The sequence below is a fragment of the Myotis lucifugus genome, unplaced genomic scaffold (assembly GCF_000147115.1).
Source record: "Myotis lucifugus unplaced genomic scaffold, Myoluc2.0 scaffold_205, whole genome shotgun sequence".
Lineage (NCBI taxonomy): Eukaryota > Metazoa > Chordata > Mammalia > Chiroptera > Vespertilionidae > Myotis > Myotis lucifugus.
In genome coordinates, this window is record NW_005871253.1 from 765,784 (window position 1) to 780,286 (window position 14,503).

The following is a 14,503-nucleotide window of genomic DNA, read 5'->3' on the forward strand; positions in this document are numbered from 1 at the left end:
AGAAATCTTACATGTTCTTAAAAAAAACAACAACAAACACCTTCCCTAATATAATAGGTCTCGCCAATTAAGACGGACCAAACAACCTCCTACCTGGAATGATCGGCTTCCTCCCCAAGGTCCCCAGGGCATCTAGTATATTCCTCTATTATGTACTCATTCCATTATAGGATGCTTGTTTACAGTTCTTTCTCCCTTAGGTTGTATGAAACTTCAGGCTTCACTGTCTAGGTGTTTTGGCAAATAGCACCCACTCAATAAGTGTTTTCTTTAAGTTGAACTTAATTGTTGCTGCATTGGTAACAGTAGGAGCAAAGAGTTAGACAATCTCATAGAATTCCTTGAAATCATATTCCAAACACTCCTGGTGGCTTGAAATCAGAAAACACTTTCTGGGAAATTGATCAAGCTAGTCACAGCAGAACATCTTCAGTGGGCACGGCAGGAAAACGTCTTATTGCAAAACTGTTTCCGCTACATAACCTCCTCTGGTTTGAACAAAGCGATGCCCACCCCTCCCCACTGGAGGAAAGAGCAGCCGTGTCTCTGGTGTTACTTGGGTGTTTCAGATGAGTAGATTTTCAACTGCTTCTCCGAACACAATCCCTACCCAAGTCACAGAGTTTCTCTATTCTGTTTCCCATCAGATATTCTTTGAGAAAGAATATGGACAGGCAGGCACCGACAAATTTCTAAGAATTATGGGAATGTACACTTACAGTTCTTAGAAATAGATCGTGTGCAAGAAGAAACAATAAACTTTGATAACACCGGACACTTTTTTCAAGGGGCCTGAGATACTGCAAAATATAATTGCTATTATGTAGCAAATGATTGTGAGCCTCTCCTGACCTATTGAACCAGACTGGAGCTCACAGGAAAGGAAAAACAAAACAACCTTTCGGACAGGTACGACTGTCCCAGGAGAGGGGCCTGCTCTCAGATGCTGGGGGAACCTTAGGATGTGCCCCAGCCCTGAGCCAGTGGCCTGTTAGTTTGTTGGCTGTCTGATTTCTTTGCCTTGTATGTATCCTTTCCTTGTTTTTCTGTGCATTTAAATGGTGGATCACACATGATTTCACTGACTTACCAGTGTGTGTTTTTATCATCCTGGAAATCCACAGTGTATCCTAGGCTGGCTCCCCTAGGTACACACTATTTTCACAGGGCGCACTCTAAGGTAGATATACACTGAGTGGCCAGATTATTATGACCGGCCAGATTATTATGACCACCCCATCAGTACTTTGATGGGACACCTTTTGCCTTCAATACTGCGGCGATTCTTCTTGGCCTTGACTCCACGAGATGTTGAAAGGTGATGCGAGGAATCTGACACCATGCCTGATGAATAGCACTGTCCAGTTCTGTGAGACTTGATGGTTGTGGAACCAGCTGCCTGATGGCTCTTTTAACTTTGCCCCACAAATGCTCAATTAGATTGAGATCTGGTGATTGTGGGGGCCACCTAAGCAAGGTAAAGTCTCCCTCATGTTCTTGAAACCACTCCTGCAAAATACGAGCACTGTGGCATGGCGCATTATCTTGTTGGAAGAAGCCATCTCCATTGGGATATGCCATCAACATGATAGGATGAACTTGATCAGCAACGATACTTAGGTATGTTGTGCTATTCAGACGTTTATAATGATCTGGTCCTCTAGCAACTTCAGCGGGAAATTATAGCTAATTTGCCTACACACGTCAGGTGGTCATAATAATCTGGCTACTCAGTGTATTTTACCCTTTACAGACCTTGCCTTGCTATGTTGGTAGCTGATTCTGCCACTAAATTTCTGCTTGGTTAGAGTGCAGTATGGACTTACTCTAAGGTAGATATATTTTACCCTTTACAGACCTTGCCTTGCTATGTTGGTAGTTGATTCTGCCACTAAATATCTGCTTGGTTAGAGTGTTGTACGGACTGAATCCAGCTATGAAATAACACCAGTGTAATCAAAGGCACTTAAAAGCCAAGAATTGCAAATCCACGAAATGCTTGCCAATTTGTGAAGCCTGGTGCATGCCGCTGCTTAGGCTCAAGGTCAGTGGGCCAAGACTGGGAGCCGCCTGGCGCCTTCTCCTGTTTTCAGCTGCAGGGGTGCCCGGGACAACAGGTTCTTTGTTTCATTTCTTAGTTTTACAGGAATGAATGAAGGTCCCTGCCAGCGTTGGCTCCATATCTGCCCTTTTCAGCCTTCGCTGAAGAGTCCACGAGAGGAAGTTCATAAGCAAAAAAAAAAAAAAAAAAAAAGCCACCAAATCTTCCTCCTCTTGTGAAAATGGCAGTGTCTCTTCCCCGGAGGCAGACACACATTTTTGTTCCCATTTCCGTGCTGTTCTCTCTTCCCAGCCCTCAGTAGATAGAACTTAAAAATCGCCGAAGGTCCTGAAAGTTTTTCGCAAATGCCCTGCGACATGGTTTTAGAAACCTTTTTTAAGAAGTCGAGGCCTCCTGCTCCGAAAGCAGCAGTCCTTAGCCGTGCAGGAATAAAATCTGCGATGCGAAATATGTCAGTCATTTTCCTTTTGGAATTTAAGAGGACAAAAAAGGCCCCAAGGGATTGGCCTATCCACTGGTGTAGGGTCAGTAAACTGCACAAGTCAGAGAAGTGGTCCCAAGCCCAGTTCTATCATCAGTTTCTAACATTTTCACCTCAAATAGGAGATAGAAGGATGGCCTGTACTATCTCTCACAACAGGTAAACAGGCCAGGATCCTTACGAGAATATCGCCTACCCGAGACCTCTGCCCATTGCTTTTCCCATCTTGGGTGGTGGGTAAGTTTCCTCAACTCACCTGGTAATTTCTCAGCAATAAACTGAGAAACTACCCAGTGCCCCTTCGTTAGCCAGAATGAATTTTTACTTCCCTTCCTCTCCCAGCTTAAATACTACAGAGTAGGCATGTAATTCAGCCTCACAGATTCTAAAGAACTGTTTTCATGATTGAATGTGATTAAGGAATCACTGGACATCAACTACTAGGTATCTTTGAAATTGAAGGTTTTCTGGGAATTCTTTGTTTGCTATGTGTATGTATATGCGTTTAACAAAAATTAGAATTGGTTCCTGTGCCAGAAATTTTTATCAGATGGATCTCTTCAGTATGAGCTGTTGTTTTCTCTGTCTCTCTACATAAGAGGCCTTTTCTATTAATATATTTTCAGAAACCACTGATCACAGACCCATCACTTCTCTTCTCCCAGTCCTGGAGGCCCTGGATCCAGCTTCTACCAAGCCTGGCATCTTCGCCACTGCTTGCCATTTGGGCTGTGTTTGCTTTCTTCTTCCTATATACGCAAGGATTTACTGCTCCAGGACTCCCAACTTCTGTCTGGTCCTTAACTCTTAAGACACCTCTTCATTGGCCTCTTGTAGCTGGAATCCTGAACCCTCCATAGTAGTGCCACGTCCTGGGCTGCACCTTCCTGCCCTGGCAGCAGGTTGAGGCAGCGTCATGTGAAAAGGCTTTGTGAGGCTGGGACACAGCTGAAGGCTCAGCAGCAGCAGAATGAGGAAGGGAGGCCCCAGAGAGGTGAGATATGGGTGGAAATTTTAATTTAAAAATATCAAGAGAAGTAGCCTTTCATTCTTTTTTCTTTCCATCTGAATGTTGAGGATGGCCAGCACCAGAGTATAGGTTGGGTCTAGATCTACCAAGAATGGAGATGGCTCCAGCCTCAAGGACCTGCCAGGAGCCACCCTCAAAAAAGGTTGCTATTAAAATGACAAAACTAGCTCCAGAATTTTGTTTATAGAATAGTCTTTGTGTCCTAGAGTGGAAACACATTGCTTTGCTTCGTTTTTATGGATTTCTAAAATTAGGAGATAATTAAAGAGACATTTTGGAAACTCTACTAAGCAGAATTTTTACTCAGAGTTCTCAAGATAGTCCAGGCTCTTAGAATCAGTTCTTTTCAGATTTTGTTTTAGTACCATATTCCCTTTTTTCCCAACAATAATCTATCTTTAGAGACGGGGAAACTGAGGCTAAATGACATGTAGTAACAGATCAAGGCCTTACAGGTATCAATAAGCAACTGAGGCTTTGATTCAAGTCTGCCGACAAATGCTCTTTCCATTAGCCATTGAAGATTATGAGGCTGAGGGAAGACTAGAATCGGGGGTTGACTAGATGGAAACTATGACATGCCTTACAAAAGTTAGCTTTCTTTTGTAATCTCACCTGAGGATATTTTTTCCCATTGCTTTTCAGAGACAGTGGAAGGGAGGGACAGAAGGAGAGGGGGGGAGAGAGAAACATCTATGTAAGAGAGACACATTGACACCAACTGGTTGCCTCCCCACTGGTCCCGACCTGGGGTGGGGAGTGAACCGCAACCCAGGTATGTGACCTTGATCGGGAATCAAACCTGAGACCCTTCAGTGAGTGGGCTGACACTTTAACCACCGAGCAACACCAGCCAGGGCCAAAAGTTAGCATTTTAATGTTAATGCATTTACATGTGCAGGAAATGGGTTTTGACTCCAGGTAAATGAGAACTCATTGATAACTGGCTGCTAAAGCCAACCCCCTCCCCACCCCCCCCCACTTGTTGCTGGTGTGGTTCCCACTTTGGGTTTTTCCATCCCTCACTCCCTGCACCTGCCTTAACCTAAGGCAGCTTTCCTGTCAGTACTATTTACTAGTACTCCTACCTTTTTCTGTGGTCAACCGGCTGGTGTGATCAGTTCTTCCAATGTTGGAGCACTTATCACCGATGCCCTGTGTCAGTGGGCTACAGTTACAGTTCTAGGCTCAAACTCAGCATTGACTTTTATACCCAAAGCCACCCCTTGCTAGTTGATGGGGAGTTGGAGAGGGGCTGTGCATAAAAGAAATTCATGAGCAAAGAGGAAGGGGATGCTAAAAGTTTGGATTTGTTGTTTTGGAAGGATTTGGGTTGCTTTGTTTTCTCACCCCAGACCTTAGGATGGCTCAAGGGGGAGGTGGTGGGGAGCTCTTGGTAGCTGAGGTGATTTTTGCCACCCATTTCCTGATAAACACAGAGACAAGAACCCTTTGTCTCCTGAGACTGAAACTGAGCAGCCAGGAGATTCTATTGTTGGGACTTGGCTGAGGAAAGGCCTGAATCAGAGGTTATGGGTGGGTGGGGGCGGGGGTGCAGAAAGAAGCTAAGGGCGACCCAGTGCCCACCATGTTTCTCATTGTCCACTGAGCTTCTCCCCTTCTTCACTCGCAGGAACAAATCTGTTGTCTGCAGATCACGTCCTCCCCAGCCCCTGCTCATGTGCAGCAGTCATTTGATAAATGCCTGCCCTGGCTAGGCCTGAATAGAGCCAGGCTAGTGAGAGAGAGAAGCACATATAAATAATGCCTCATAAAATGGGGTGAGTGCCCCAGAGGCGTAAACAAAATGGGTAAAGGAATTACCTGTGCCTAAAGTTCACTTGCAGCTACCGGAGACAGGGGAGGAGACAGGATCTGAGCTTGCTTTTGACAGGTAGGTTAGGGGCCAGTTATAGCAATGGACCCTCAAGAACAGCTTGAACACTGGAAAGAGGGGCTGAGCAGTGGCACACAGATACATTTTTCAGGGCGATCTTCCCCCTGGAATCTAAGAGGTTTGTAAACATTAATACAGGAAAAATATTATGTTCTAATCCAAATTATCTTATCCCAAATTTCCTCTGTTGTATTACAGTTTTTCTTTTACTCATACAGCATCTTTACTGTTAATTGCCTATTTCTTTAAATTGACTCGCCGTCTACATTATTTTAAAAAGTAAATTTAGGCCCAGCTGGTATAGCACAGTGGTTGAGCATCTACCTATGCAACAGGAGGTCACGGTTCGATTGCCGGTCAGGTCACATGCCCCACTTGTGGGCTTGATCCCCAGTGTGGGGCATGCAGGAGGCAGCCAATCAATGATTCTCTCCCATCATGGATGTTTCTATCTCTCTCTCTCTCTCCCCCTCCTTTCCTCTCTGAAATCAATAAAAGTATATTTTAAAAAATAAATAAATAAAAAGTAAATTTAGTAAGCCAGTCATGAAAAGACAAACACTTTATGAGTCCTTTTATATAAGGTTCTTAGAGTAGTCAAAATCATAGAGACAGAAACTGGAATGGTGGTTGCCTGGAATGGGAGGAGGAGGGAACTCAGAGTTATCTATAATAATAAAAGTGTAATATGCTAATTAGACCAGATGTCCCTCCGGATGAAGCTGGGGCTGCGAGGGAAGCCCAAGTCCCGGGTACCAGAGGGAAGCCAGTGCCAGCAGTCAGGGGGAAGGAAGGCCTACTCTTACACGAATTTTGTGCATCAGGCCTCTAGTTGTTTAATAAGTTTAAAGTTTCAGTTTTGCAAGAGGAAACAGATGTGGAGATGAATGGTAGTGATGGTTGTACAATGATATGATTATGTGTGATACCCCCAAACTGTATACTTAAAATGATTAAGACGGAAAATTGGGGGGAATTAATATATCCACCATCCACTAAATACAAGTAACTATTAAAATAAGTCCTGGATATTCAAATAAAAACCATGCTCTCATGTACTGCCTTGGTATATGCAGCACTCTTTAAGAAATGTTGTCAATTTTTAATAGCATCGAGAAGTTATAAAATATTAGAATTAATCTACAAAGTTTCTTCACCTTGTAGCAGCTCTTTATGTTAGGGCAGTGGTCGGCAAACTCATTAGTCAACAGAGCCAAATATCAACAGTACAACGATTGAAATTTCTTTTGAGAGCCAAATTTTTTAAACTTAAACTATATAGGTAGGTACATTGTTATTAACTTAATTAGGGTACTCCTAAGCTGGCCTTTGCTAAAAACGTCCTCAATCTGATTGAGGTACGTTCGCTGAGGTTGACCCCTTCCAACTCTCCCATCCACACTCGTCTTGTGTACTTGTTTCGTCTGTCTCCTTTTGTTCATCCTCTCTATATGTCCAAACCATCTCAACATACCTTTCTCAACATCTTCTTTCACTCCACAACGTTCCCTAAAATTAACTTAATAAACTTTACTTAAAGTTTTAAGTCAACTTCGCACTGTACGTGCGCGCCCGCATGTGGTATTTTGTGGAAGAGCCACACTCAAGAGGCCAAAGAGCCACATGTGGCTCGCGAGCCGCGGTTTGCCGACCACTATGTTAGGGAGACAGGCAATGTGATGAAACTTAGCCGTAATTAGGTCCTAGGCAAAGGCAACTTGGAACACTGGGCTCCGATTTTGTTGTTTATTTTTGTTTTGCTTTGTTTTGTTTTGTTTTGTTTTGTTTTGTTTTGTTGATGCAGTTAACATCCTATTGATAATAATTAGCCCCATCAATTTGTCTTGATTTATTCTATGGCATTTACCGTGTAAACAAGGAAAAAACTATTGGTCTTCTTAAGTCTGGTAGGCTCACTGGGGACCTTCAGGGAACCAGCTCTCAGGCTGAAGAGCACTGAGTCTTTCCTAAGGGTTTTCAGGGACACTTTGCTGGAAATCCAGGTACAGCCTGGGAAGGTAAGACTCGGGTGGAGCCTGCCACTCATTCCTTCAAATTCCAAAACCAGGGCAGCCCTTGTGGATTACTACTCAGTCCTAGCTGGGGTCCAGCCCCAGCGGGTCCAGGAGTTCCCAAAGGTGTGGACGGAGTCGGCGAAGAATGAATGACACGGAGGCAGTGTTCAGGTGATCATCATAGCCAGGTTCCTCTCTTTATTGTCATCTAACATCTGTATATATACTATTTGGTCCCAACCCTATCCATACTATACAAAAGGCCAGGGGGCTTCCCATCTCCATTCAAAGGTTACTCTATTGTTCCACTAAGCTACAAGGAAGTAACTGAAGGAGGTCACTCCAAGCAAAGATCAAAGCGACCAACCACCCCTCTGACACTCAGTTAAAGAGTTTACTGATAAAAATCCTCACCTGGGAAACAACCTTTCTTCTCCTAGCCAGGTTCCTCCCCCTCTTGTCCTCTTACATCTGCATTTATCCCATTTGATCTTAATCCCATCCATTCCATTCCAAAGGCTAGGGCGTTTCTCATCTCCATTTCAAGGTCCCTTGAAACATCCCTGCAGAGACTGCCTCAAGCAGCCAGGGTGGATCAGCTTCCAGCAAGTCCTGCATCCAACACTGGGATTGGCCTGGCAGGAGCAGGCGGCACAAGCAGGGATGCCCTCCCAAGAAGAGAATTCCCTCCCACACCTTTGTAAAGTCTGATATTGGAGACCGAGGGTGGTGCCTGGGGCCAGGCATGGGGAGCAGGGAAGGAGACAAGGGCCCGGCCAAGTGCATTTTAGGAGGCTGTGATGTTCTGCCCTCCACCCAGTTCTGCTGACTCAGCCAGCCAGCCGTCTCCAGGTGACTCAGTTTACAGAGCCCATTAACTCCGCAAGTAGGAACAAAACAGAACAAGAAGGCAGTTCACAAATGTACCAGATTCCAGGGCAGATGGGATCGTGTTTGTGCTAAGTACCCACACTCGCACACGCACACACAGAGGGAGCCCGAGAAGCGTGGAACGAGGGTTCGGGGAGCATTACTTGATCAGAGGCCCCTTCCACCTGATTCAGTTCCAAGAGGACTTGCCACTCATTCTGTGAGAGGTTTCCAGAAGTTGTTCATTAACTGTACCACTCTCTTTCGTTGAACTTTGATCAGGCAGTCTGCTGTAGACAGGAAAATTCTTAGTAGGCAGTCTGCTGTAGACAGGAAAATTCTTAGTACTCTTTAAATATTTAATTGAAACCAGTCGTATCCTTCAAAAATAATCAAGCTCATCTTATCATGGCTGTGGATACAAATTGCCCATTTAAAATACATAATCGTTCAGCTTAATGAAGGTCTGTTTTTAACTCACGTGGAGAAGGTTTGGGGGCCCTACTCGTTTTGTCCCCGTGTCCTGACGCTGAGCACAGAGCCCTGTGCCAGTGCTGAGACCTTATACATGGACATATACCAGCCTTGTTGATAGTAAGGACTTGGCATTTTGCTTTATATCTTAGTTCCCTTAAACTTTTTTTTTGCTATTCAACAAAATAGGATTTTTATATACTTACACATATTATCTATATATTATATTCTTACACAGAGGACTTTGTTGACTATATTTACTACACCAGTGTTTTTTCCACAGAAACAACCTGATATCAAAGTTTTATGTATCGCTTTGTCAATTATTAACTAGAGGCCTGGTGCACAAATTTGTGCAAGAGTGGGGTCCCTCAGCCAGGTCGGCCTTGGGGAGGGACAGTGGGAGGTTGGCCAGCCACAGGAGGTTGGCTGTAGGAGCGTACTGACCACCAGGGGGCAGCTCCTGTGTTAAGTGTCTGCCGCCTGGTGGTCAGTGCATGTCATAGCAACCAGTCTTAACAGTCGCTTAGGTTTTTATATAGAGAGAGATGTGAAAAATCACACTGGACAGTAGAGTCAAAGTCTACCCCTGCTGTGTTGTTTGGGATGGAGCCTGGGGAGAGGGGGTGGTGTACTGAGAGGTGCAAGGGAGCTTCCTGAGTACCTGGTCATGAGAAGCTGCATTGATAGATTACGCCATCCTCTGGAATTCTGTTTTAGGGCAAGAGAGAGCATCGTTTCGAAATGGCTGCAAGTTATTGGTTTCTCTGAGATGAATCTGATCCTGTGAAACTTACTAAAACTAGGCCTAGTGGCTTTCTGCCTGTCCTACTGTTACTGGAAAGGGGACCTGGCCCTGAGTGGGGCTGCCTAGGGCCAGCCGGTAGTGTGTGGGTTCTTGACTTCGTGCAGGAAAGATTTCACAGCACAAGTCCAGGTGACTATGAGGGAACGTTTATTCAAGCTGGGGATAGTGAAACAGGGAAGGGCTTAGCATAGAAGAAGCAACACTACGGGCTGGGCTGCTTTAGCTCACTGGGAAGTCAGAGGAAAGGGGCCCTTGGAGACAGGTTCAGGGGGTTAGCCTGGGACGAGCTGCTGCTGCCCATTGCTCCCCTGATTGCAAGTCTCACGGGGATCTTAAAGTTTAGGAGAAAGTTCGTGCCAGAGAAAGGAAAGGCATGAGCATACTCAAAGAGCCCGCACTAGCATCCTTTGTCTTGAGGGCTTTATCTCTTCCTCGCAGGTGGGAATTTTAGGGGAGATCTCTGGGGAGGGTTTCAGCAGAATATTCATCAATTTTCCAGGTGTGCCCTTTCAGCGTCAAGATCTCTACTGATTGGTCAGTACCAGGGCCAAAGTTATTAGACATTGCAGCTGGTCCTAGCGTTGACCACCTGGTTCTGCTGCTTTTCTGGGCCTGGACTGAAATGCAACTGAGGCCTAGGTGTGATCTACAGGAGGTGACCTGTATCTGGTGGTAAATTGCTCAGACACTTTGTTCAGCTAGCTGTCTCAGTTTCCCCATGCTACTTGCCAAGGAATTTCCCTAGCTTGTTACCATCCTGTCTCACTGCATTAGAATGCACTTTCTGCAGTCACTTCTTCTTGCACCTGCCTGGGCTGCCTACTAACACCTGGCCCTGGGAATGAAGGGAATGCAGCCTTAAACTGGGTGTGACCCGAAGGTAGCTGGTGCTGGCAAGCGCTGCCCCCTGAGTGGGTGTAATAGCTTCAGAGCCATGAGGCCTGGGTTGTTTGAAATGGGAACAGAGACAGTGTCGAGTTTTCTAGTGTTTGTTCTCCGCCCCCAGAGCCACCTTACATTTGTGGGGCATTCTATGGCTTGCCGAGTATTTTTACATGTGGGTCTGTCTCACTGAATTCATACTTGAGCTTCATCGCCCCATGAATGCAGACCTAGACACATGGAAACAGTGTTATTTTGAGAAATTTCAAGCATTCTTAAATGTTCCAGAAAAGTTGCATGAAGAGTACTGCTGTTTAAATTCACCAGTTGTTGAAATTTTGCCACATTTTCTTTACCTTTATACTTTTACCTTTAAAGATAGAAAGATCAATGATGAGAGAGAATCATTGATCGGCTGCCTCCTTCACGCCCCACACTGAGGGTTGAGCCCTCAACCTGGGCATGTGCCCTTGACCGGAATCGAAGTTGGGACCCTTCAGTCCGCAGGCCAACACTCTATCCACGGAGCCACACCAGCTAGAGTACTTTTTTTTTTTTTTTTTTAGGGAGTGAGGGGGCTTAGCTTTTACCACTTACTTTCCAACATTTTCACACTATACCCCTAAATTCTTCAGTATGTATCTCTTAAGAACAAGAACCATATTAAAATTATCACACTCAGGAAAATAAACATCAGTGTCATATTCCCTATTATCCTTGCTTATTCAAATATCCCTAAATGTCCTTTATAGCTGTTTGTCATTCTTATGCCATATGTGATCAGTTCTGTGCTCACTGTATCGTTAGTAATCATATCTCTTTATTCTTTTTTTATCTACAGTCAGCCTTTTAAAAAAATGATATTGACATTTTGAAGCGTTCAGGCCAGTGGTTTTGCAGAAAGAGCATGAAGTAGGATTTGTCTGATCCTCTTGCGTAGGTTCAGCTCAAACACATTTGGGGGCAAGAAAACTACCCAGGTGATAATATAACCTCTGTTACCAGGCTGAACCCGGGCCAAATGCTCAGGAGTCGCCAGCCCAGAGACAACTTCAAGGTGATTTTATGAGAAGGAACTTAATCATACAAGCCAGCCGGCAAGGACACACCAGGGATGGTTCCCTGAGCAGTGTCCCTGAACAGAGCATCGAACCCATCTTTATTAGGGAAAATCGTGCATAAACGCAAGGTGGACTTTGTTATCGTGTGCGTAGGTGGGGACCTGCCAGTCCACTCGCAGTCAGGAAATGTGGCTGTGCATACAGAGTATGTTCAAAACTGGCAGAAAATCTCTGCTCCTGGGAGGATACTTTAGTTTTATGAAGGAAGTTCATGAGGGAGTCACTGGAGGGTCCTTTAGGCTGCTCCATTCACCACCTGGTCCCGCAAGACTTCCTGGGCTTGTTTCTGAAAAACAGTTCTGGTGGCCATCCACGTCAGGGATTGCATGGGCGTGGATAAACAACTTACTAAGCCTTGGACTTTCGGTGAGACTTTCAGCAAATTACAAGAACATTACACAAACCTTATAAATTTCAGAGTAATCTGAGTGGGGTTACAGATTAACCGAGGCTGAATTATAAACTCTAAACGAAGGTCAATCTCTGCTAGGCCACATGTCCAGCTTTGGCTACACCTCGGATCATCGCACCTGTGGCATTTTTGGAGGTTGATCGGTTGGTTCAGATGGTGTCTGCCAGGTTTCTCCATTGCCAGGTCCCCTTTCCTCTTCATGATAAGCAAACTCTGGGGTGACGTTTTAAGATGGCGAATGACCTGTTCCCTAACACCTTTCAGCGACTCATGTGAGCATCCACTCATGATTCATGCTTGCATCAGTTCTACCTGGCGGTGGGGTTTCCACGTTCAGATTGGAAAGACGAAGCTCAGAAAGAGGTGGGTCTCCCATGAGGCCTTCCCACTGTGACTACGCCATCACACAATCTCTTAGGTTAGATCACATTGTTTCATCTTTTATAAGCCACTCGTTCTTTGCCCTCCCTTATATTTATTTGCGAGCAGTCATCTGTCTTAGGGATTACAAGTTTCTGTTAATTACAAGTTTCTATTTCTCATCAGCTTCTGTTTTAGGTGGAGTTCCCTAAGCGCAGAGCCTGAGGCAGGGAGGGATTCCTGTGCTGTGATCTATTGAGGGAGGCTCAGGAGCAGCGTGTGCAGGACTGAAGGATACAGGGTGGAACGGGAGGAAAGCAGGCAGAGAATTGGGGCCCGCTCAAGTCTAGCCTCAGTGTGAGCACAGGGAGCTCTGAAGCGTGAATAGCACCCCAGAGTTGTCCTACCCGTAGGCAAGAAGACCACTCCTCTACACCCTGTGTCATTAGCAGTGCATCCGCTCCCAGGGGAGAGCATAACTTCCCAGTTGTGTTCAAGAAAAGGGGGCAGCAGGGGCATGGGTGCCCGATCTGATACAGGGGGACTGGGCAGGGCACCACCAGCATTCACTACAGGTTCAGCATTTCCTTCATTAGTTCTTTCTGAAGGCTGTCCTTTAGGCTGGCTGATAAAAGCCAATTTGTTCTGTAATAACAGGCCACAAACATCAAAGAATAGCTAGCTGAATAAAGCCACTTGCTTAGTCATTGGCAAAGACAAGGTCTAATTTATGGTTGCTCCTTTATGAGGCCCCATGAATCTTATTTACCAGCTCCCTGTTGAGGCCCCGGCTCTTTAGGCTGAGGTCAGTTGTCAGAACAAAGTTTTTAGCGTCTTGAAACAACTGAGGTGTCAAGGGATGTACCCCCCTAAGGAAGGAAGACTGTCAACATGTTTACTCTCAGCACACCTGGGTGTCAGGGTTGCTGTTTAGAGGTTGCAGAGTTTGGTCTTGGTAAAATATAGCCAACTCGAGACGGCAGGAATAAAATGTTATTTTAATTGGGTTGTAAGTTCCCTCAATGTCATGTTACTCCCCCCCCCAAAAAAAAACCCCCACAAAAAAACAAAACACCTAATTGGATCTGAGTTCCAGTGCACGTTTTGCACTTAGGTCTCAAGCAAGTGCTCCTCAGACTGGCAACATCACTCAGATCTTGGTGGAAATGCAGAGTCCCAGGCCCACCCCAACTCTGCAGGATTAGAATATGTATATGGGGCTGAAACCAGGAATCTGTGGTTTAACAAATCCCAGGTGACTCTAATGTAGGTTCAAGGGCTGGTCCAAAGCAGTGGTTGTAAACTTGGCTGCATGTCAGGATTGTCTGGGGAACTTGAAAAAATTCTGATGCTTGCATCCTACCCCATGTGTCTGATTTATTTGATCTAGGTGCAGTCTGGCCATCAAAATTTTTTTAAGCTCCCCAGGCAATTTTAATAATAGGCAGCCAGGATTGTGAATCGCTGGTCTAAAGTCTCCTCTTACCTTATGTGAAAGGAATTTTAACACCAGATTCATTTTGAAGAGTGTGTTCTTATTAGCTGCAAAGATTCACTTCAAAATACCCAGAGGCCCTGGAATGTCATATGCACAATGAGAAATTGCCCTTCTTCGCAGGTTCTCCCATCTGGAAACATGTAGCAGAGGTAAAGGGAAACACAGATTTGAGAAAAAACTAAATGGAACTCTTGACATGAGTCTTTAGAGATGTAGAAAGTCAAGAAGGTGTAGGGGAGAATTTAGGATGGGGTTCCTGGCCAGCCCACAGGCTATCCATTATGGGTTGTTACCCAAAGGAGACCCCAAAATGATCACCTTGGATGGGCTTCTTCCGTATTCAGTCCACCTTCCTCAGAGTGGAGAGGTCCACATGGAAATAGCACACCTCCTACCCCCAGTCTCACCTTACATTTGGAACCATCCCTCATCTTTTTCAGTGTTGAGGACTTCACCCAGGCTACACACTTGGGGCTGGGGGTGGGAGAAAGGTTAGCATTTCAAGTCTGTACTCCAACCTGAACTTGGCCCTTCAGACATGAAGGGTCAGGTCTGATGGTCCCACTGGCTGCTGCAGGACAGGAGTTGGTGAC

General features: G+C 45.3%; 1 protein-coding gene across 11 annotated transcripts in view; it reads left to right on the forward strand.

The window, feature by feature from the left end:
* The window catches only part of RIN2 (Ras and Rab interactor 2), a 207,812-nt gene that overhangs the window by 146,121 nt on the left and 47,188 nt on the right, over positions 1–14,503 (forward strand). The window contains exon 1 of one of the 11 annotated variants that reach the window (XM_023761277.1): positions 7,616–7,656. The exons of the other annotated variants lie outside the window; for them this stretch is intronic. Coding sequence (XP_023617045.1) covers positions 7,631–7,656 — 26 coding nt within the window. The 5' untranslated portion in view covers positions 7,616–7,630. Of the gene's footprint in view, positions 1–7,615; positions 7,657–14,503 lie in introns of those variants that run through there. 11 annotated transcript variants of the gene reach the window in all.